At 41.5% G+C, this 25,099-nt stretch overlaps 2 protein-coding genes across 14 annotated transcripts in view; one reads left to right on the forward strand and one right to left on the reverse strand.

Annotated features, from left to right (window-relative positions):
• Positions 1-9,177, reverse strand: part of LOC148409154 (serine/threonine-protein kinase PAK 3) — a 56,649-nt gene extending 47,472 nt beyond the window's left edge. For 3 of the 9 annotated variants that reach the window (XM_088440176.1, XM_088440175.1, XM_088440174.1), the window contains exons 1-4: positions 9,133-9,177; positions 4,557-6,163; positions 2,921-3,130; positions 1,046-1,281 (exon numbers count right to left, since the gene is read on the reverse strand). The gene's annotated coding sequence lies outside the window, so the exon portion shown is untranslated. Of the gene's footprint in view, positions 1-1,045; positions 1,282-1,381; positions 2,876-2,920; positions 3,131-4,556; positions 6,164-9,132 lie in introns of those variants that run through there. The other 6 variants (XM_088440172.1, XM_088440173.1, XM_088440167.1 and 3 more) reach the window with 6 other exon arrangements.
• The window catches only part of mepcea (methylphosphate capping enzyme a), a 22,190-nt gene continuing 2,996 nt past the window's right edge, over positions 5,906-25,099 (forward strand). For 2 of the 5 annotated variants that reach the window (XM_088440156.1, XM_088440157.1), the window contains exons 1-5: positions 9,228-9,540; positions 10,456-12,190; positions 14,177-14,395; positions 14,471-14,594; positions 19,292-19,354. In XM_088440156.1, coding sequence (XP_088296282.1) covers positions 10,511-12,190; positions 14,177-14,395; positions 14,471-14,594; positions 19,292-19,326 — 2,058 coding nt within the window. In that variant the 5' untranslated portion in view covers positions 9,228-9,540; positions 10,456-10,510 and the 3' untranslated portion in view covers positions 19,327-19,354. Of the gene's footprint in view, positions 6,186-9,226; positions 9,541-10,455; positions 12,191-14,176; positions 14,396-14,470; positions 14,595-19,291; positions 19,854-25,099 lie in introns of those variants that run through there. The other 3 variants (XM_088440158.1, XM_088440154.1, XM_088440153.1) reach the window with 3 other exon arrangements.

Below are 25,099 nucleotides of genomic sequence, written 5' to 3' on the forward strand. Positions count from 1 at the left end.
CTACCAAATATCTGTACAGCAGACCGGTGTTCGCAGGGAGTAACACGTCTGTACATAACCCATCCCCCAATTCTCCTTGCTATCAACTCTGCCTCCTCTCCATCACTGGGTTGACTCCCTAAAATCTCCCTTACGCCTGACAGCTAAACAGGTTTCCCAGCAGGCCTTGCACCTCACAAATCTCCGGGACGTATGCTCCTGGAGATGGTGCTCTTCCTTTAGTTCACTTTGAATGAAATGAACTGAGGTAATCATGCAGCCTACCATCGTCATCCTCCAAATAGTGACTTGGCTCTCACATGACCGGCCCCACCCCCACTCCGTTCACCAAACAAGTCAGGTGACCAGATGTTGTATAGCTGCATGTCAGTGGAGCCGCTATGAAACTGCTGCGTGTGTCCACGCCAAAACCGGGAGACATAGGAGGGTCCCAAAAAGGACATTTTCCCTCCGGCATCATGCATTGCTTTGTAGGGAGGCCCCAAAGGATCCGCTGCAGAGATAACAAAATAGCAGCCATACGTATAACTCTCATCTAGCAATGTTATTACGGACTAAAGCAAAATAGCAAGGCTCCTTCATATTTTAGGATCTAGTGTTGCAGCTGCTGTGGGCCAACACAAACAATACTATTGATATCGAAATCTCCCCATCATGAAATTGTGAGGGGGATGCATGCAAAGTTGATGAGATGCAGAGGAGTGGAGGAGGGGGTAGATACAGGAGGATGGTGTGCTCTCTCTTTCTTTATATTATATAAATATATATATATATATATATATATATATATATATATATATATATATATATATATATATATATATATATAGAGCACATCAAGCCCATTTTCATGAATGCAGTCGCCAAATCCCGCTGCAGATCAAACAGCTGCTTCCTATGCCGAGCCCATTGCAGAGTGGAAGACGGGTAAAAAGGGCTACAAAGCACTCCGGCATTCATTAGACAGCCTACCCCCTCCCATTTTCGCCTTTTCACCCTCCCACTCTCTCACATCCCCATATTGCATAGCCAGAGAAGGAATTACCTGAAATATGTCTTCACATTGTCTCGGTCCGCGCTTCGCCTATGAGCCATCACCTGTGGTAGAAGCATCGTCTACTGTTCTGCTCCTAGTGACAGTTTACGGCAGGATTGCCATTCTCTTGTCAGACCAGTTCCTGACCCTGAAAGCAGGCTTGTTCGGCAGGCAGGCTGGCTGGATGGATGCTTCACTGGCTGCTCGTTGTTCCCTAGCTTGTGATGTCATCCGCCCTGTTTCACCTATTGGATGAGAGGATTGAATATTAATGAGAGAAGCAGGGCTGAGGGAGGACCCGGCTGCGAGTAAGACAATGTTGGTTTTCTGTTTAACTGATCAAACCTGCTGAGTGAGATGGTCGGGAGGGCTGGATCCAAAGACCAATTCCAGCTCCTTACTCAAACTATAAATAAATACTAAAGCACATTCAATAGCCTTACAACGTTAAAGGGACACTGTGGAAGATTTGACAGTTTTTCATTACGGACAGAATGAGGTGCTGCATTTACCATTTTTCCGTACCTATAAAAAACATGGCAGTCTCCAGAGAAGTGCCACCCCCCATGTAATCCAAATAAATGACAATTAGACCTACAGTTACATTTAAAACATAATTTTGGTCATTAAGAACACATTTAGTTGCAAGTTTTTGAAATGTATAATCATTTAATTTATTTCTTTTAAATGAAAAACGCTCCAAATCTTACACAATGTCCCTTTAACAAGAGACTGTGGGTTTGCAAGGTTTTCAAGTGCATACACCACAAATCTGAATAAAATATACCGGTACTCTCAAATGTTTTGATTATTATGACGGACCCATTATCGATGCAGATATTTGGCATTTTGATAAATAACCAAACTTTTTTATTTTTTTTAATCTGATGATCATAGATCTTTTTAAAACTGTTTACTTCAGTTAACTTTATAGGGGATTCTGCTGACCCTGGGAGCCCTTTGCAGCTTTTGTTTTTGTTTGGAATTTAAATAGGTTACGTGAAATTTTGTTACTTTGAACTCTGAAAGAACTTCATTTAGCATACAGACTATAGAGAGCTATATACTTGTTTAAGAATTTTTTCTTATGTTTTTTTCAGGCATGACCCTGGGAGATCCCTGACAATTACAACAAAGACATATGTTCTGTACCATTGATTAAAAAAAAAAACATCAACAACACTATGCAAATCTGAAAAGTTGTTCAGCTATCGTACAAGATATATCAACAACAAAAAGCCTCGTTTTGAGGCCAATATTTTCCCTTTTGCTAAAAATGAAAATTGGCTCCAAATTTCAGTTGTCAGTGGCCTCAACGCAAACAATTGGTTTTGATATGACCCTAAAAAAACAAACAAACATAAAACAGATCAGTCTACTTGTAATTTAAAATACGTGAAATTGAAATTCAACAACTGATTTAAAAAAATACAAAGAGTGCACATTTCAAAGTAAATGTGCATATATTGCTGTTGTTTCTATAGTGCTTACATGCAGATACTGTCAAATGTCATACACTAAAAAAATGTGTGTCCATCGGTATTTAAGGAGTAGAGCCCACAGTCATAATAATTTACTAGTTTCATTTCCTTGCAGACAAATGTGCATCCTGGAATGGAAAATACTGTACTGTATTTTCTCAGCATTAAAAAAAATTCTTGTGTCATGGAAGATGGCATTCTGGCACATCAATTACATACCACATCTGCTATTTTTTTTGTCATATATTTTTCTGATGTGCAAAAGGCTAAATTGTTGCATAACAGTCATTCATTCAGCCTATAACAGCAGTTGGGGATTCTGAGGCAGGCAGACATGGCAACCAAAAGTCTGTCTGCATTTGCCTTCATTTTCCTATGATGTCATCTTTTTGCTCAAGCTCACCTGTGATTGGCTGTGGAGCACAGCATTTTCTCAGTCTCATGGCTAGCATCTAGCTCAAGGTGGAAGCTTCACCAAGTCCCTGTGGAGCCTTGGCTCGTTGTCTTGACAACGCCTGTAATGTTGACACACCTAACAGCATCGGTTCCCAACCATTTTATCACCACGGACCGGTGTGCTGACCACATCATCCTTCTCACATCATCCTTCTCACTATGGGGGGGGGGGGGGGGGGGGGGGGGGTTAGGGTTAGTTAAAGGCCTTTCATTCATTCATTGTTGGTGCTGCCTTTATTCATCCAAAGCTATTTTCTCTAAAGGGGTCTTAGAGATATGCTTGATGAAGCATCAGTCGATGCACCTCTTTCCTTTGAGTATTTATTTTTTCGTGAATTCTAGAGTGCTAAGCTTAAGCCATGACACTGTCAATAAAGGCAAATGTGATTTTAGTTTATCAGTGCAAATCTTTCTAACAAGAGATTCAGACACAAGTCACTAGTAAATCACATACAACACAGTGTATCTTAACACTGTATAGCATAACACATTATTATAGTTTTTCATTATGAACTTATGAACTTATATGCATACACAAGCCCATACTGAACCACTAAGCACGTTTAGATCTATTTATAATTGACTAAAAATGAGCAGTATATTCTGCATAACTAATCAAACAAAAAGTATCTACAGCAATATCCAATATTAGTGGTATAGATGGAGCTACACTGATGTCTGCTATGCAGTCAATCAAATGTCCTTTATTTTACTACATCAGATTAACCTCTTTAAGCCATTCACTGGTAAATTTGGCATGCAAAACATAATGGGTCACGCTCACCCATGCTACAGCTGCATCTACAAACATGACTACTTTTAGTGTGTGAGAGTGTGTGTGTGTGTGTGGGTGTGTGCGTGTGTGTGTGTGTGTGTGTATGTTATGTGTGCTGGTTTGACAGCCCCCCCCCCCAAAAAAAAAAAAAAAAAAAGAAATTAATTGAGGTCAGTGGGCCCCTATGCAGTTGATTGTGGGTAAATATTGATATTTTGATCTAACTGTAGCAAGTTAAGTGTGGCCATTTGAACGCGGTAATGACAAATTACAGCTTGATAGTACTTAAAATTTTGGAAGACCTCACCAAGTTTTGAAATGTACTTTTTATGGCACGTATTAACTTGATGCATTAAAAAGGATAATAAGGCTCAGTGGTACAGTAGCTTGACACAGAATGTACCTCATGAACATGAAAATCAAATTGGTTGAATAAATTGCATTTGTCTAGTATAATAAAAATCCACGAGATACAAAGAATAGTGAGTTTACTGTAATTCCACTTGTATCTCTCAAAGGACATCAACTCTGATTCGGACAAGGCTGGGATCACCTTTTGAATATAAAACTAACATAGATGCAAGCGTAGAGCCTCTATAGAATAGAAAGAGGCTTTTATTGTTCATGAATACATATGCACTACTAAATGTGTTGGGTGCATTATCAAAGGATATGCGAGCTCACTGGCCAGAAAGAGTCACCCTCAATGCAAAATACGAACATTTAATTTCGAATTAGCGCTTACTGCTTTGTTAAACATATCATCTTTGAATAAACTCAAATCAAGCTTTGTGTCAGTATTACTCACACTGCATGTCAAACTTGTACAGGATCACTTATCATCTGTGAAGGCGACGCAACATCCTAGTCATGACCACGAGAGCAAGCCCCTCCCTCTAACAGCGAGTTTATTGTGCACCTTGCTTGCTATTGTTCAATAACTAATCTCGATGCAGTTGGCAGCATGGAGATTGGAAAATGAGGGCTGCAGAATACTGAGTTCACTTTATGATTTAGTAGTCTGAAAATTTACATGCAACTTTGCATGACCAAGTCAGTGACAACAAAAAACTACATGTTCATTGTCCTATTCTAGTTGTCTTGGACAATAATTATAAATATGTAATTGATATGAAAAGAAAATTCATGTGATCAAGTGTTTGGTCAAAAATATAAGCAAACCTCCATCCTAACATTGCAAATAGCAGCACACGGCCAACTCCAAACACCAGTGGTGGGCTGTCAGGGCCAGCAAGGCCTTCTCTGCTGGCTGATATAACCTGACATTATCATAACTATAATGACCTATGATAATTATAACTACCTGTATAATAAAAGTCAATTTCATTTTTAAATTATTTTTACTATACAGTGATCTGTGGTGACTCATATTGATAGAGTGTCGGCGGAGACATTCACCAAAAGTTGTTGGGGTTAGCGAGGTGAGAGAATGCTACATGCTAACTGACAGTACATTGTACTTCGAATGGTAAAAAGAAATAAAACTACCTCGACTCTTAAAAGACTACTGTCTCGTCTCGCCGTTTCGTAACTCCACACTGGTGACCCCGTGAGTGTATACCGACATGTCCGTCAATGAAGGCAACGTAGCCGAAGTCAATGCTCCCGCACCAGACGCTGGCGCTAACGTCGACATGGCTAACGTTAATGCTAACGTCTACGCTGCCACCATCAAATTACCGGACTTTTGGCAAAATAATCCGTGGCCGTGGTTTCAGCATATTGAAGCCCAGTTCCAGTTGAGAGGGATAACTCTGGATGCGATAAAATACTTCCATGTCGTGGCCGCTTTGGATGCCTCAACAACGGTTCGGGCGGTGTCGCTGCTGGAATCTCCACCAGCTGTCGGCAAGTACATTGCACTAAAGACGTTCCTGCTGAGGCTGTTTGACTTGTCGGAGCTGGAGAAGGCGGACTGCCTGCTGTCCCTTAACGGCCTCGGCGACAGCAAACTGTCAGAGTTGATGGAGTCAATGCTGGCTGTGCTGGGATCAGCTGATCCCTCTTTCCTTTTTACACACCTGTTCCTGTGCCAGCTTCCAGCACCAGTACGCACAGCCCTGGCCAGTTCTCCCCTGGCCTCCTCCAAGGATTATCGTGGCCTGGCTGATGACATACTCTGCTACTATCATGCCAGGTTTGGAGCCAAGGCCAAACAGTGCCGTAAGCCGTGCAGTGTTAAAACGCAGGGAAACGCCAGGGCCGGTGCTCGTTAGCAGCCATGGGCGCCGGCCGTGACTGCAAGCTGTTGTTCATCACAGACTCCTTGTCTGGTCGGCGGCTGCTGGTGGATTCAGGCGCTCAACGCAGCATACTGCCAGCTCGGCCCGTGGACACCATGGCCAACAGACGCGGCCCCCGAATGGATGCAGCCAACGGCACACCTATTCGGACCTACGGCACAAGGCAAGTGGAGGTGTGTTTTGGGGGGCGCCGTTACAGCTGGGACTTTGTCATAGCGCGGATTTTCTCTGCGCTTTCAGCCTGCTGGTGGACATTAAGAACTGTCGCCTTATTGACGCCTAGAACCGAGAAATATGAGGAATACATGAATAATTTTGGCTGCAATATGTTTCGTTTTCGTTTTACTATCACCTTTTTACTGCTAAAAATGCTAAATAAGGAGACCATCTCTATAAAATTGAAAGAAATAATGGCAAACTCTATTCTTCTAATTTGGAATTTCTCTTTTGTGATTGTAAAAGTGCTCCAAGAGAGTGGCCGGCTCAAAATGGCTGCCTTCGGAAGTACCAATTCCTTAAAATAAGGCCACGTATTAGCTCAACACCGATACTTGATACCAGTACTTCTGCATTTCCAATTAAAATGTAAATTATAATTACCAATTTTTTTCACCGTACCTCATTTTCTATACTTGATAATCATATAGCCCAGTTCTAATACAGTGCATGTAGATGCAGGCTCAATTATCCCTTATTAGTTTTCGAAATGTATCCTCTATGATAAATAAACTGCTCTGAACAGCTCAATTGAAATAGGTGTTTTGGATAAGTTATCATATAAAATGAAAAATGTAATTGCTAATTCTCTACAGCAATAAGAAACCACATGACTTATTTTAGCGACACAAGGGTTCCAATCTGAGATTAAGGTTTGAGCTGTTTTAAAGCAATTCTCATCAGATTTACAACACATTTCCTGCTTGATTTGAAGAATATGCTGACACACATTACTCTTGATTATATTTTACTGAGGTATGGTGTCAATTTCAGGGGGGGACCACTGTTTGGGGGGTAGGGGGGGTCATTTTTTTTTGTGTGCGTTGGGCATCCAAACTACACAATGTTCCAATCCAGCAGTCAGGTTTGCACTTTAATTGATTACCTTTTTTTCAAAGTCAATGCCTTATTTTTTGTTTTCTTGCATATTAATATTGAAATCAAATAATTATGTTAAAAGGCTGCATTATCCAGTTTTCTCTCTACAAGTATGCAGATGACATTTTTATAAATGATAACAACCGTTATTGTCCTTGCACAACAACCACACTGTCACTGAAGGGTCTACCTCCTCAGACAACCAACATTAGCAAAGTTTGGTCAAAAAAAAAAAAAAAAAAAAAAAAAAATATATATATATATATATATATATATATATATATATATATATATATATATATATATATATATATTGGAAATCAAAACTTTGTGAGCATCGCACATGATCACAAATGAGCATTTGACCTGTCAAATCAACGGTTATTTTGAATCACACGTCAAGCCTGAGCAGGCCTCAAAGACAAACACACTCCTTGATGTAATGGCACACAGGCCACGCCTGAACCCTCACACCCCTCTTTCTGTCACATGTGGGCTAATGAACAGCAGGCCCAAGCGCTTTTTTTGGGGCCGCAAGGGCCATGTGTACTCTCCACTTTCTGCTTGGAGACACACAAACAATGGAGGTATGTCTGAAGTGCTTGGGCCCTAAACCCCGAGGAAGGGCAGATGGTGCCTGGAACCGAGGGCCGCACCCCTATTTCCATGAGAAAAAAAGACTGACATAAGCGGGGGAACAGGTACCCTCTCCCCTAATTCCCCTCCTTTTAGAGATTAGTGAAGCTGGACGAATTTAGCCAACGGCGGCACTGATTTGGAACATAATTAAGACCAAGCTGTCAGATCAAGGGCAGAGAATATAAACAGATGTTTTTTTTAACCTGCAGTCTCTCATCTCTCCTACACCGTATTGTACTTGTATTAGTAAATATTTTTAATGCATTTCAAAACATCTTAGGTGAAATAAAATATAACTAACGTGACTGACCTGACATTATTTTTTACTGAAAAAGCTTTCAAACTAGGATAAGAACAACATTCCATGGACATTGTGTGAACTGGCAGGTAGACCTTAAGGGTTACTTAACTTTTTTAGCCATTCTTCCATCCATCCATTAAATATATAGCTACTTATCCTCACAAGGGTCGCACGCTTGCTGGAGCCTATCCCAGCTGACTTCAGGCACTAAGGGGGGATACACCCAGTGGTTGCCAGCCAGTTGCAGGGCACACAGAGACGAACAACCATCCACGCACCCAATCACACCTAAGGAAAATTTAGTATGCCCTGTTTAGCCATTCTCTGCAGTAAAAAAAAAAAAAAGTAATATTCTGTCTATATTTAATTTGATAACTTTGTAGTTTTTCATGTAAAATTAATACTTTTAAACACACTTTTTTTTTTCACTTACTGTCTAGTTAAAAAAGTCATCACAATTGCTCAAAGACTGGATAACGACCAATAGTAATGGCTCACCTGTTTTCTGGAGTTTGGTCATGTAAAATTCGTAATTTGTTGTTACCTGACAAGTAATGTCATTTTCTATACACAACTAGTGACAAAATGTGGTTTCAACTATTTCCAATTATTTTTACATGCAAAATTATGAAATCGGCAAAATTATTATAGACAAAAATGTGAACTTTTTACTGCTGAAAATGTCTATAGGTACAGTATTAGTATCCTTTTGAACTGTTTAACTATTGTGATGTCGCCCTCTGGTGGTGTTTGGCAGAAAAGTAGTCTCACGTTATGGAAGTCATCTTTCCTATTGTTTTCATTTTTTATTTTATTATAGTTTTCTTTTATATACATACGTTTATGCTTGGATCTTATCCTATCTTATAGTTATGACATAGGTTGTTCTCCACCTACTGGACCACATCGCTCTTGGAAAAATATTTATTTTCATGTGATGATGATGATGATTATTATTATTAATAATAATAATGTTGTTGTTGTTGTCGCTTTGTTGATTTAACTAGAAAACTGTATTTATGCAGGAGAGTCATTCTCAACTCTACAGTGTCGTCTGCCTGTGGTACTTCCATTGAATGTCTTACCGTGATGTGGATCAAAGGGGCTGCTGAGAGGCACCTCATGCCGGCCATTCGCCACCACTTCCTCCCTCCCCCTTCCCCCTTCCCCCTCTCTCCCCCCCTCCCCCTCCCAGCCCGGATGCACCGCCATGCAGATTCTTTAACGCCACAATCATTTTTTCACCTACCTGCCTGATACGAGTAGAGTATCGAGATTTGGCTAAGGGAGCAGATAGGAGCGTGTGCTGTGTACTGGAGCCCATAACCCGACCCAACGAACGCAGAACATGCTCTGTGTTTATGTTAAAATAATTAATAATTCGAATTAGCCGCGTGTTAGCATCGATGTTGTTCCACTTGTGTGCTAGTTAGCTGCTAGCTAGCATCACCTCGGCCAGTAACAGTACGGCCGGAGGCGGGGAGAACTACGAGGTGAGTCTTGTGTTGATGGTGTCCACATTCTGGACTGTATTCGAAAAGATGACCGATTTTGTAATATTATTACTATCATTAGAGTCACATATAATTTTTATGGACTTTTGGACAGCAACAAGTCGAAATAGAGACTTTTTGTGGTCTTTGGGTGTCTTTTAAAATGAACGTTTATTCAACGTTGGCCCGAATGCTAGGTGCTAATATGCTAACAGGATAACTGTCCAGCATTGGGGCTCGAACTTTTTTTTTTCCTACATCATTGCGGTAGATTGAATGCCTCCTAACTAATCGGCTCTTTGGTAAATTAAAGTAAGTGTGAAAGACAAGTTAGCCTGGTAAGATTTTGTTAAGTCAGGTCACTGAAAAATAAAGATTTACTTTTTCTTACGTGTATTTGGTTGTGGAAAAGTATGTCTTCGAGGCAATAGTTCTTAAAAAACTGATAAAACTTAAAATGCGGAGTCAGATTGGAATGGGGACTTGACGTTTACCTACAATGCACCAAGAATTTTGAAAATTGGATGTTAGGAAAAGGTAGAATTGAATCAGAAAAAAGACTTTTATGGTTTTTTTTTATCACAAGAAATGGTCTTGGGGAAGGGCCTTTGCGTGTTGTGAAACGTGTTCACTGTGAGAAAACCACCAACTTATTTGTCAACATACCTTCTCAGGCCTTTGGTCTGCTATTTGTTTGTTCTTCTGATAAAATACCCAACATTAAACCTGTACAAGACGAAATTCCGAAGGGTTCACTAAGTGGTAATATTTTTATTTTCTTGTGAATGCATTATTTATGAAGGATTTTAGAGTTCAAGGTGCTCGTTCTACAACTTTAAATGATGTTATTGCTATTTTTCAATTTAAAGTATCGTTTTTGCTTTTTTAACTTTTTCGATTTGTTTACTTTTCCAGCTCTCAGATCCAATAAAAGTTTCCATGCCCAAAGTGACCCTGGAAATCAACTGCAATGTCTGGTGACGAAGACAATGTAAAAACTGCTAGCCCACAGGCTAGCTCAGCTTCATCTCAGCAGCTTTCAGAACGTTTTGGAAGCTGCAGCGGCATATCAGTATTAGCTAAAGGTGTAGCCGAGACCACCTTGAACATGGCGGTGTCTTGCTCAGTTCCCAGCACAGACACATCACCAAAACACACCGGTACAGCGGACACACTGAGCCACTCTCATGGTGCCGGGCAAAAATCCAAGGGAAACGAGTCGAGCATCAATCGCAGGAATAGCTTCCATCATGCCAAACAGCATCATCAAATGAGAGTGGCAAAGCGCCGCAACACATCAAACTTCAGTTTCAAGCATCCGAGCTCTGGTAAAAGGAGACGGCGAGTAAACTCAGAAAGTGACTCTGTCTTGCCCACTAACTTTTTCTTAGGTGGAAACATTTTTGACCCACTAAATCTAAACAGCTTGCAGGATGAGGAGGTCAACAGGGCGCTGAACGCTGAAACCCCGAAGTCATCCCCATTGCCAGCAAAGAGTCGAGACCCTGTGGAAATCCTCATTCCCAGGGACATCACAGATCCTCTCAATCTGAACAGCTGCATAAGCGATAGCAGCTTTTTGGTGTCACCCCTAAAGAGCGGTGGAAGAAGGAGGCATCGTAACAGACATCACGGTAGCAGCTTCTCAACCCAGTCACACCACTCAGACTCTGGAAAAAATGAGGTCAAAACTGGAGACTCTGCATCATGTCCTGCTACAGTAATGCATTCTAATCCGGAAGTCTCAAAAGTGTCAGACAGACTTTCCATTGGCGAGGGAGTTTCTCATGACCACTCTGCAGTTGACTCGTCCAACTTGAAGGAGGAAGCCACGTCCATGTCTACCGAGAATTCAGCTTCTTCTCTAGTGGCGGGAGCAAACCAGCACTTTGGGAGGCGTAAGCGGCGGCGCAACTCTGGTAAAGTGGACCCCCCTTTGACTCACTTGACCCCTGCAGCAAAATCTGCATCTGGTGAGCAAAACCATAAACCTGGGGGAGGAAAAAATTCCTTCCACACGCCCAAGAGTGGATTCAAATCTGCTTCCGAAGGTCGCCAGCACCAGAATACCCACGACCAGGCCAGGGAGCAACAGAAAAAGAAGTTCCAATATGGCAACTACAACAAATATTACGGTTACCGCAACCCGAGTGCAAGTGAAGACCCGCGGATACACGTCTTACGTCCGGAGTGGTTTGAAGGAAAGCGTGTGCTCGATTTGGGCTGCAACTCGGGTCACCTTACACTCTACATCGCAAAAATGTTGCGACCTGCCCACATCTTGGGGTTGGACATTGACAACAGGCTAGTGCACGCTGCTCGCAAGAACATCAGGCATTACCTCTCAGAGATGCAGGCGCAAGAGGCCAGATGGGAGGAAACGCACGTCAAGACCACGGAAAACGACAACACACTGAAAGGGGAAAGCGGCCCTGCAGAGGCTGTGAACGACAAGGACTCCTGTGGTGCTGAACAGGTCAAGAATCAGAGGCAAAATAGCGAAATAGAGCACCAACTTAGCAATCAGGCCAGGAGCTGCTCTTTCCCTCTGTCCCTGCAGATCTCCCGGGGGCCCATTGCTGCACCTCCTCTTATTGAATCATCCACCACAAAACCAGGGGAGTTCCCTACCAATGTTTCTTTCATAAAGGTGAGAGAAGGCAATATTTTAGGAAACACAACAAAGTCAGGCATTTTAATATGAAGTATTCTGCATTGCATTCTATTATCACACAATACCATGTCCTCCCTGCAATTAATTTGGTAGTGTTTCTTTGTGCCACATAATTGGAGCAAAACACGACAGTCCATTGATTGTTTGACATAGAATCGTCACCTATGTACAAAGGCATTAGCAAGTTAAATGTACGCATTGTGTAAATTTTTACAAGCTGTGTCACTTGTGGTACCTTTTAAAGCAATGCTTTTTCGGCCCGGGCCGATTATGGCGCTTCCAAAATTGGCCAAAGGGCCAATATTTGTTTTACTTTCATGTACTCTACAGCCTTAAACTTATCATGATTTTTTTTTTTTTTTTTTTTTTATATATATAGTTTTTCTGCATACCTATCATTCAAAACACATCTTAATTTTTCCAAGCAACAAACTACTTCAGACACAAACTACTTAAGACTCAATCTTCACACAGGCCATCATTCTTCACACAAAACCTTTAAAAAATTGAAACAAATGTCAGCATAGTACACTCCATGTCAACTACTAGTTAAGCAGACATGACAAAGATTAATGCGCTTATCACCCTTTTAACTTCATTAATTAGATGTAGTCTTGCATATGACAGCATAGTTGCTCAGGTAACGACCAATCACAGCTCGCCTGTTTTTCGGATTTGGTCTTTTGACAGCCCCACAAGCTGAGCCGTGATCGGTCGTCACCTGATCTCTGAGCAACTGTAATGTCGCTTTGAGTCAACAGCAAGTGGGAAAAAAAGCCACCTCCTGAGATCGATGCAAACAGGTGGATTTGCTTGTGTAATTCATATTCCACAAATGTAATATTATTCAGAATGCCATAGTTAGACAAGTGAAGCTGGAAGGCTTCATATAAATAACATCAAAACTGTTTTGGATTGACCTCTATTTTTTTTTTCAGACCAATTAAGTGAAATTTCATGTGATAATTAAGTACAGTAGAATGTCTCCATAACAAAATCATACTTGCAGCCAGAATTTTTTCACAACAGGACTTTTCACTATAGCAAATCTATGTCTTGGACATAAAAAAAAAATGTGTAATGCAATCTACAATCTGACTGAAGTTAAAAACAAAATCATCCTACAATGGAAAAAAAGAAAGTGCCAAATCTACAAAGAAGCATTTATTTTCATACTTAGATCAATTTCTTGCATAATGTCTTTCACGTCATCCATCTTTCATCATTATTAATTTTATTCTGTCTTCAGGTGTTAAGCTTGGTTTAAACTTGACGCTTCTGCAAAATTTGTGCGTCAAATGACACTATTTCTGCAACCAGGACCCTCCATGCAGTGTACACTATTTCTGCAACCAGGACCCTCCATGCAGTGTCCATGCGGAACAGATTTTCCGCAACGTGTATCTTCTGGAATTTTTTTGCAGCGGACAACACACCTTCATGATTTGTCTGAAAAGGGATACTGTGAGCTAAATACCGTAAACAACTCCTGGCGAGCACCACTTTGGGGAGAGATATGAAGTCTGTTAAGATCGTTTGAATCGACTAGGACTCTCTACCTCTGTTATATAGAGCAGTCTTGTTTGTGTGCTGTAGAGTTCATTTATCGCCACCTAGAGTATGGGAGAATGTTGTCTGACTGCGGGGGGAAAGCCGCTCAGAGTATAAAGTGGTGTCAAACGGATGCCGGTGTTTCAAGTATTAACCGGGTGTGACATTTCATTTGGTGCAGGCTTGTTTTTGCCGTAGTGAATTTCAGTGTAACTCCAATGCAGAAAAAAAACATTTCGTATTATGCAACAAGGTTTTTTTTTTTTTTTTTCTTCATTGTATGAGGAAGTAAGACAGAGGGAAAGGCTTCAATGCATGGATTTTTTTTCACAATGGGAGATTTTTTGCTCATGCACATTTTGTTGAAGAGGAGTTTTACTGTAAAAAGTTGTGGTTTCTCTTTCCCTTCAGGCCAATTACGTGTTGCAGAAAGATAACCTGCTTTTGACTCAGCGGGCCGAATATGACGTGATCCTGTGTCTGAGCGTCACCAAATGGGTTCACCTCAATTGGGGAGACACTGGCCTAAAGCGTCTCTTCAAGAGAGTCTACAGACATCTCCATCCAGGAGGCATTTTCATCCTTGAGCCACAACCCTGGCAATCCTACATCAAAAGGAAGAAGTTGACGGTAATAAAACCTGACTTACTTTTTTGTTTGTGAAATTATCATAATTTAGTGAATATTTTCCATCTTGATCACTAGGATAACATCAACAGAAATTTTCACAGTATTCGCCTCAAGCCGGATCAGTTTTCATCCTATCTCACAAATGAAGTGGGTTTCACCAGTTGTGAGTTCCTCGGGATGCCAAAGAGTTTCACAAGAGGTAATGAAATATTCACTTTTTTAAAAAACAAGAAAAAACGAGGTTCTAGACCTAGGTGGAAATTTATATTTTCCTCACCTGTAGTGCTGGCGCATTTCGCCCTCAGGAACTTCCAAGGCTTCCATCGTCCTCTAGTTGCCTTCACATGCAGCAAACCACAGGCTAGCGTAATGGCTTAGGCTAAAGAAAATGAACCGTTTGTTCCTAAGACAAGAGTTGTATCGTCATTGGTTTTGGTTTACAGCGACAAATGTGAAACAAGTAACACCATGGTGCAATGTTCGTTTAAAGCCCGTTGGGATAAAAGGCAGCAGCACAGGATGAAAAATATCAAGGTTTGCAAGGGGAACAAGACTGCGTCAACCAACAAACTCTCAAAGGCAGCTTGCCCTACAGAGTCATTAACAGAAAAAAAGCATGTATGATAAGAAAGCGGCAGTGAGCGGGCTGCTCTTCCTTGCCCTTGTTTTCCCCAAGTCATGGGAACCAACCCCACCCCCGTGAAAAGTGTTAATACAGTGGGCCCCCATGTTACGAGAGTAATTCGTTCCGCGGTTGGGCTCGTAAAACGATTTCATCATATGGCGGGCAATCCAAACCTATGTTAAATAGCTAATGTGTTTAGAACCCCAGGTAAAAACATCAAAATTGTACATATATATTAAAAAAAGGTACCAAAATATTATAGTAAGTGCTACGCATGTATAACAGACATGTATACAATCAGAAAACATCATAAATAAATAATATAGAAAGGATTTATTTACCTTTGAGTGGCGCAAATGGCCTTCAGTGATTGGACCACCTCAAGCGTACTGTACGCATTACTGGGCTTCACAGGGTATTTTTCAGTGCATTTAAACATCAATAAACCTGCATCAGCAATTACAATTTATCATTCTACGTGCCAAAACTAAGAATAAGTAATAATTATTTCAAATTATTTGTCAATCAAGTTTTATGAAGTCCACCAAGAGTAAGCAATCTTTAACAAGATTGTACACTAAATTACAAATGGCAATCTAATATAAGTATCATTTCTAGGCATAGTGAGTTGGGAGGAGGAAGGAAGGGGACCCAAAACTGAAAAATATGTGGCTCAAAAAAGGAAGTTTTAACAACGAAATGAGGCAAGGCCAAACCGGGAGCAGAACTGGACATAGTATCACCAGACAGGTGGACCAAATAAATCAAACGAGAATGCAGACATAAAGGCAGATGTATATAGACAGAATCATGAACAAAACCCCACAAACCCATTACAACCAAACCCAAGCAAACGATGAACCATGATGATTGAATATGTATGACATAAAATGCCCAAAACATTAACTCAACCAAAACATCTGTCCCGAAGTTATTGCAATACAAAACCCATTCTTATTTTCATTTCCCTCGCCCCGATGTGGATCACCGGGGCCCCCCTCTGTAGCCAGGCCTGGAGGTGGGGCTCGTTGGTGAGCGCCTGGTGGCCGGGCTCAGCCCGAAGAGATGATATGGGTCCCCCCTCACATGGGCTCACCGCCTGTGGGAGGGGCCATAGGGGTTGGTGCAAAGTGAGCTGGCCGGCAGCCAAAGGCGAGGACCTTGGCGCACCGATCCCCGGCTACAGAAGCTAGCTCTTGGGACATGGAATGTCACCTTTGTGACGGGTCCTGACTGTTGTTTGTGCCTACGCACCAAACAGAAGTTCAGAGTACCCACCCTTTTTGGAGTCCTTGGAGGGTGTACTGGAGAGCGCTCCCTCCGGGGACTCCCTCGTTCTGCTGGGGGACTTCAATGCTCACGTGGGCAACGACAGTGAGACCTGGAGGGTCGTGATTGGGAGGAACGCCCCCCCCCCCCCCCCCCCCCCCCCCATCTGAACCCGAGTGGTGCTTCATTATTGGACTTCCGTCACAGATTGTCCATAACGTACACCCTGTTCAAGCATAGGGGTGTATGTATGTGCATATGTGCGTATGTGCACCAGGACAACCTAGGCCGTAGTTTGATGATCGACTTTGTGGTTGTATCATCAGATTTGCGGCCACGTGTTTTGGACACTCTGGTGAAGAGAGGGGCGGAGTTGTCAACTGATCACCACCTGGTAGTGTGTTGGCTCCGATGGTGGGGAGGATGCCGGCCAGACCAGGCAGACCCAACATATCGTGAGGGTCTGCAGGCAACATCTGGCAGAGTCCCCTGTCAGAAGGAGTTTCAACTCCCACCTCCGGCAGAATTTCTCCCACGTCCCGAGGGAGGCGGGGCACATTGAGTCCGAGTGGACCATGTTTCGCGCCTCCATTGTCGAGGCGGCTGATCGGAGTTGTGGCCGTAAGGTGGTCACTGCCTGTCGTGGCGGCAATCCCCAAACCCGCTGGTCGACACCAGCGGTAAGGGATGCCGCCAAGCTGAAGGAGGAGTTGTATCAGGGGTTTTGGCCTGTGGGCCTCCAGAGGCAGCTGACAGGTATAGTCTGGCCAAGTGGAGTGCGGCTTCAGCGGTCGCCAAGAGGAAAACTCGGGTGTGGGAAGAATTCGGTGACGCCATGGAAAGCGACTTCCGGACGGCTTTGAAGAAATTTTAGTCCACCATCCGGCGTCTCAGAAGCAGTGCACCATTGACACTGTGTACAGTGGAGACCTCAACTTGGGACGTTGTGAACCGGTGGGCAGAATAATTCGAAGACCTCCTCAATCCCACCGACACGTCTTCCTCTGAGGAAGCAGAGTGTTTGGGCTCTGAGGTGCGCTCTCCCATCTCAAGTCACTGAGGTTGTCAAAAAATTCCTTGGGGGCAAGGCCCCGGGGGTGGATGAGATCCGCCCGGAGTTCCTGAAGGCTCTGGATGCTGTAGGGCTGTCTTGGCTGACACGCCTCTGCAACATCGCATGTACATCGGGGACAGTGCCCCTGGATTGGCAGACTGGGATGGTGGTCCCTCTTTATAAGAAGGGGGACCGGTGGGTGTGTTCCAACTACAGAGGAATCACACTCCTCAGCCTCCCCCGGTAAGGTCTATTTAAGGGTGCTGGAGAGGAGGGTCTGTCAGGAAGTTGAGTCTCAGATTCAGAAGGAGTAGTGTGGTTTTCGTCCTGGCCATGGAGCAGTGGACCAGCTCTACACCCTAGGCAGGGTCCTCGAGGGTGCATGGGAGTTCGCCCAACTAGTCTACATGTGGTTTGTGGACTTGGAGTAGGCATTCGACTGTGTCCCTCTGGGATCTCTGTGGGGTGTGCTTCGGGAGTATGGGGTACCAGACATCCTGAAATGGGTGTCCGGGCTCTCCCTTAGAAATAGGGTGAGAAGCTCGGTCAACCGGGAGGGGCTCAGCGCCGAGCCGCTGCTCCTCCGTGTTGAGAGGAGCCAGCTGAGGTGGTTCGGTTAGAATGCCCCCCCGGATGCCTCCCGTCAGGTGTTTCGGGCACGTCCCACTGGAAGGAGGCCCCGGGGACACACTGGAGGGACTATTTCTCTCGGCTGGCCTGGGAGTGCCCGGAGCTGGATGAAGTGGCCGGGGAGAGGGAAGTCTGGGTTTCCTTGCTCAAGCTGCTGCCCCCCGACCCCGGAAGACAGCAGTAGAAGATGGATGGATGGAAAATCCATTCTTTTTTTTTTTTTTTTTTCTCACTAAGGCTTCCATGGCTTGCTTGTAGAGTTTGTCTTTGCGTTTCATTTCCAATGATAACTCCTTCTTTATTGACATGGATGCCAATGCTGAAAGTTGCGTCAGTCCACTTTCCGTTTTGCTCTTCTTCAGCCATTGTGGGTTTTTAATTAAAAAAAAAAAAAATCCCACGAGTCTGGCTTTGTTGTACGCTAACGTTAGCTGGTTGAGCAACATGTTTTTTCTTTTTTTTTCCTTTTGTTTTTTATTTTTTAAATAACTTTTTTAACTACTTCCACTGTTCTGCGTAAGGTTTCTTGAAGGCCGTTTTATGGCTTGATTGGCTATTGCAGCTGTCTTACAAAAATATGGGCCCGTACACAATATGTCATTGCACACTGCACAGAAGGCTTCAAGCGAATGCCCGAGTGCCTCCGGGCTGCCTGGCGACACACGTTAGCTGAATTCTATTAGTCTAAAAACTCTACACTAAAAGTGCAGCACTTGTAGGAGTGTATTCATATGGATATAATATGACATGAAAAGAACAGAATATGGAGAATAGTTTTTTACATATATATATAGATAGTTATAATAATTTCAGGTTTTATTAGGCCAGCAGAAAAGGCCATGCTGTCCCTGACGGCCCACGACTGGTATCTCGTTCCATGCCCTGTAAATATGTGTACCGCAGTAGTTCAACGTCCAAGGAGTGCCCGTGGCATGCGCATTTACATTTAACTCATCTAGCATGCAGGGAACTTTAATATCGTGTTTTTTTTTTTTTTTTTAGACTTTCATTAAAAAAAAATCCCTGATGCACTAATAGATGAGGCGCAAAGTTGTGAGGGATCACTGAACCTTTTATTGTCATTGTATACAACAGTTTTGCACTTTATTTCTAACAGTGTTTTGTGTGTTAAGTGCTAGCTAAAATAGACACAAAACCTGTTAGGAATTTTCTGTGTCATTTTTACTTATTTTCTTTAAAAAAATGGGAGGGTTAAAATGGTGAAAAAAAAAAATTAGAATTTATTTTTAGGCAATTTTGCCCATCTCTATGAGATTCTTTGGATTGTGGTTTGTCATGAGACTCTTTCTTTCTTCAGGGTTTCAGAGGCCTATCTACATGTTTCACAAATGACCACTTCTGCCTTGTGAGGACACTGAATGTGAGTAACCACACAGCCATCTAGTTGGACTGTTCTTTGGGCTGCTCAAACTCTCGACAAGGGACTTTCTTGAAGAAGGGGACCAAAAGCAGGCGTCTTTGTTTTGTTTTGTTTTGTTTTTTGACACTCTTCTTGAACTTGACTATTTGCAAATGATATGTGTGATGCATGACAGTGTGTTTGGATTGGTTGGGCTATATATCTTTTATTATGAGCTGAATTACTGTGTTGTATGCCACCACAATGGCACATGCAGCAGGTCTCAGTGCTCATGCAGAGTTTTCTCTACATGCAGTTTTATTGTCCCCCACGAGTGCAGCGTGGCCCTACTTGAGCTAATGACTCATTCCAAAGCTACTAACTCTTGATCATACTAGTGAGACCACTTTTTCCATTTTCCAAGTTTTTTCCATTCAATACAGTGGTTTAGATGAAATTCTGCTTGTAGTCCATGAGCCTTAAAGTTAGTAGATCGCTGCCACATATCAGCCTTGATGTTCATTTTTTTTTGGGGGGGGGGGGGGGGGGGGGGGGGGGTTGTCATGTTGTCCAGTTTGGGAGATTCGGTGTAGCCGCCAACTAGTTTCAATAGGCTCTTGTGATACTTGGTGCTGATGATAGGGGGCGCATTTGAGCCTTTATAACATGAGCATATTGCCATCGGCTGTTTTACTGTCAGTGACCCCATAACTGTACCTTAAGGTTCTATTCATAATCTTTTCCGTTTTTAGCTCATGAATATAAGAGCAGACCCATGGTACTTTTCCAATTTGCATTACGCACAATATGAAAGCAAAGGATTGCACTCTGAAGTGATGGCTCAACCACCAGACCGTACCTACCATGCCTTGTTCTAAGAAACACATTTGTGTATGAATAATCTGCTGTTCATGGTGCCGCCAAATGCTTTCTGGGTCTTTTCACTTTACGTTTGGTGATGATAAGTCAGCTTTTTGGTACTAACAGCTGTCATTTACAGGCAGTAGTTGATGATCATACCTGCATTGGTGTGCACGGGCAGTGCTTATCTTGAATTCACTGCAGCCAGGCAAATTTATTGCCAGGAGATCATTGATGTATATGTTTCTGTTTCAATAAGTGATCAATGTACATACATTTGGAATTGCTATTTGTTTTAATATTGTCTTTAAGTTCCTATTTGTGAAGAGTTCATTTGTGTATGCCTTTGTCTTCAGTTTGCGAGATTTTTTTTTTTCCCCCTTTTCTAAAAAAATGTTTGGTTCTTAAACACATTCCCTAATTCAACTGATGAATATAGTGAAAATTGCAACCCTTTGCTTGGTTTCCCCCAGAAGACATGTGAATGGAATATTTCTATATCTTTTTTTCTTCATTTTATTTTTTTATAAACTGATTGCAAAGATTGTGGCATCAATGTGCTATTTTTTTCTTCATTTAAAATGCATTTGACCTGTTTTCAATTTGCTTTTCCCTCCAAAATCCAAACACGCCTTCATCAGATGCTTTATTTACTGTTATGGAATGTAAAATAGATGTTTGAAATTAAATTGACCTAGAGCTGCATGATTATGTCCAAAATAATAATCACGATTATTTTGGTCAATATTGAAATCCTGATTATTAATCACGATTATTTATCGTGTATAATCAAACATGTCTATTGTCTATTGTCAAACATGTCTATATTTTTTCTATTTTTTTAAGCAAGCAGTATACAAACAAGGCTTCAAGGCTTGATACTTAAAAATAATAATAAACTAAAATGAAGTAAATAAAATAAATTCACAGACGAAATGGCAAAAAACTTGGCACACAAGGCAACACAGCCAACTTTCTTGAGTGCAAACCAAAAAAAAAAAATGAAGCCTCCTCAGAACCAAGCACAAAACAGCACAGTACCAGAATCACTTGGAGTATGGACTTAGCAGTCAAAATGTCATTTTCAGTCATTTCAAAACTAATCTATTCCCATTTTTTGACAATCAGATTTTTTTATAATGGTCTTAATTGACAGCTTAATTGACAGCTAGCGTGGTATATAAGGGGGGGGAGAAAAGAGAGGCTTTTGTCATGTAAACATGTCATTCTAAAGCAGTGGTTCTTAATCTTATTGGAGGCACCGAACCCCACCAGTTTCATACGCTCATTCACCGAACCCTTCTTTAGTAAAAAATAAAAGGGATTTTTTATTTTTTTTTACTGGTGCACAAAATGAATTGTGCATTAATATCACCTTGTTCAAATAACAAAACCAACACTTAGGGCACTATTTCGCACATAGTTCACATATTCCACTACAATTTTTAATACTTCTGCCATTTTGGGCTGCAAGGTTTTTGTTGCCAACGCATGCCTGTGCAGAATGCAATGCGTCACAATGATGTGTGGTACATCGGCTTTTCTAGTGCACCAAAACCAGACTTTCTTCCCAGCATCACTGTAGCTCCGTCCGTACAAACTGCAGAAACCATATCCCATGAAAGGTTGTTGTCTCTGAAGAAGTCATCCACAAGCTTCTTCACATTGGCTGCCTTAGTTGTTGCTAATTCCGGAAGTCTCTCTCTGCTGCTTATCCAGCGCTCTCAAAGCGGACCGATAGGGAGTCTGACTCGGACACATATACAGCCCTCTCTCAGCGGTCTGATAGGGAGGTCTCACTCTGCTGCATAAACCAGCGACCTCAAAGTGGACCGGTAGGAAATCTCAGAGCAGGACGCTTTCAATGACTGTGCCCACTAACTGCAGACTAGACTGAGGGGTGGACCTCTGCAGCGGAGGCTCCACCGAACTCCTAGGGTTTGATCGAACCCAGGTTAAGAACCACGGGTCTAAAGGCTTATAAGGTAGAATTGAAACCTGAAATCTCAGAAGCGCTCCCCCGAAGCCAACTTCAGCATTGTCATCACGTCCCACTCTTGACGCATGGAAAGGAGACGTGCTCAATCTCGCCAGCACGCGTTTTGCAGCACTTTATTCTTGGTGCAGCTTTCCCCCGCAGTCAGCTGAAATCCTCCCATACTGGTGGCAGTAAATGGAGTCTACAGGAAACAAACACTACTACTTTATAACAGAGTTAGAGAATCCTAGTAGATTCAAGTGATCTAACCATAACCCTTCTTCCAAGCTTTTTTTTTTTAAATAGACTCTTCTAACAGACTCTTCATCTGTCCACAGTGCGCGTGCTTGCCAGGAGTTGTTTGTGGTATTTCCTTTTCAGTTAAATCATGAAGGTGTACCAGCAAACTTCCATAAGCAATAGTTCGCTCGCCATGTTTTCTGCCTGCGTGGACAAGGCGCAAAGGAGTGTGGCTGCCAAAACGACGTCATTTTGACGTGTGAGCCGCGTGGAACTCATGGATACATCAAGCATAATTAAGCTGCCGCCCTTCTTGCAGGAGTTGCTTGCTTGCCATTTCTCAAGCTCAATGAAGTCTTAACCTTGTGTTTGCCCCCTAGTGGTAGGATAACACACTGCTTGATTTGACATGGATGTAACTGGCTTTTTAAATGTTAAAAATCACCGAGGATCAGCTTAATTAACCCGTGTGCACACACTTTGCAAACTATACACATTGCATTTTTTTCCTAATTTTGTTAATGCTTTTAAAGGCGTAATGATTGTAGTTATTTGTAAATACAGTGATCCCTCCTTCTTCGCGGTCTCAGATATTGCGGTCTCAGTACTTGGCGGGTTTTTCCAGGAAAAATTAAAAGTATTTCAAAGTGAAAAAAAATGAATGATGATGAAATAATGAAATGATAAAACCAGCCACTTGTGAACAGTGCTGGCTTTTTTTTTTTTTTTTGTTTTGTTTTACGTTTTTTGAAAGTCTAAACCAGGGGTGTCCAAACTTTTTGCAAAGTGGGCCAGATTTGGTGTGTTAAAAATGTAGGGGGGGGCAACCTTGGCAGGCGTTCTTTACATCTAACAGTAATTAAGTTAAATACATTTCAGTGAGCCATTCTGTGTATAATATTTTCTTTTTTATTTTCATTTCAGCTCTCTTAAGCATTTGTTTTGATTAATTTGAAACATGCATATCAAAAATGAATTGACATTAAATATTGAAATTGAATATTGACTTAACTTCACATTTTTTAACACTTCAACTTTTTTGTAACAGTTGAACAGAAGTAATTGTGCAAATTACATTTGAAACATAAAAAAAATCTCACCATGGCAGTTTAATATCTATAGAATTTTTAAACAATAACAGAAATGAACAAGTAATCGTCATATCAACAAGTGCAGGGCTCATTTAAAATATGAAATTAGTAACTATAAATGTTGATTGGATTTTTAAATGTTTATTATTCTGGAGTCAAAACAAAACAAATCAAAAAAAGTTAAGACTTATCATAAATGAAAAATGACTTGTCCGCATGAGTGTGATGGGTGAAACTGAGATCTGGAGTGCAGGACAAAGGCCAGGTGTGGCTCTATGGCAGTAGTATGGATGCGCAAGATGTCTTGTAAGTGAGAGTCCGAAAGCCCTGTCCTCACACGGCTCTTATTTAAGTTCATAACCGAGAATGTCTTCTCACACAAATACGTCGAGCCGAACAAGCTTAGCATTTCCTTACCAAATGCTCGAATCTCTCAGAAACTTGTCCTTATCTAGCTGTCCGTAAAAGTTGGGGATATAAAGCTGCTGGTGCTGATCGCAGCTCACTGCGTCACACTGCAGCTCAACTTTCCTTCTTTTGTTGATTGTCGCCATTTTAGAAAATTAGGGGCTCATACAGTCAATTACTCATATACTAATTTGCTGTTCCTAATTGAGCCTATAGATGGCAGCATTTAGAACAGGCAAGTAATAGCGCTGCTGCCCAATGTATTAATTCTGCATGCGGGCCAGACGTTATTGATTTTATGATTGAGGCTGCGGGCCGGATGGAAATTGACCACGGGCCGCATTTTGCCCCCAGGCCGGACTTTGGACATGCCTGGTCTAAAAATTCAAACTCAGGTACTAAATGACAATTTTTATACATTTTTTTCAGGTGTTTGGCTAAAGGAGGTATTAGAAATGAAAACAAGGATCCTGTAGTATTCCAAATGTATTCATTCGATTACAAAGACATATTTTGATGTTTTTGAGAGTCCAAACATCCAATCCCAGGTACTAAAAGATATTTTTTACACTTTTTTTTTTTTTTTTTTTTTTTTTTTACAGGTGTTAGGCTAAAGGAGGGAATACAAATGAAAACAAGGCTCCTATAGCATACTAAATTTACTCAATCCCAGACATGTTTTTACATTTTTTACCTCATGAAATCCCCAAGACTTTTTTTTTTTTTTTTTTTTTTAGAGTCCAGACATTAAGTCCCAGGTACTTATTTTTTTTCTTAAGTGTTTTAAGTGCTAGGCCAAAATTAAGTTTAGAAATGAAAACAGGGACCCACAATTAATTCATTAAATTCCAAAGATATATTTTTGCATTTTTTAAGTCACCCCGTCCCATTTTTACATTTTTGTTTTTTTTTAATCCAGACATCCAATCCCGAATACTTAAGTTTTTTTGTTTTACGATGTTTTCAAGTGTGAGGCTAAAATTGGGTTTTAAAATAAACACAGGGAGCTTACAGCATCCAAAATGAATATTGAATGTAATAGGATCCCTTTTTAAATTCATAAACCCTTCTTTACACTAACACCTGAAAACAAAAACAAAAAACAAAAACAAAAATATATATATATATATATATATATATATAAAGTAAATACCTTGTAGGAAATGTTTGGCCTCTCAAAAAATATAT

Source organism: Hippichthys cyanospilos, chromosome 18, assembly GCF_059441005.1.
Source record: "Hippichthys cyanospilos isolate Australia breed blue-spotted pipefish chromosome 18, RoL_Hcya_1.0, whole genome shotgun sequence".
NCBI classification, from domain to species: Eukaryota; Metazoa; Chordata; class Actinopteri; order Syngnathiformes; family Syngnathidae; genus Hippichthys; species Hippichthys cyanospilos.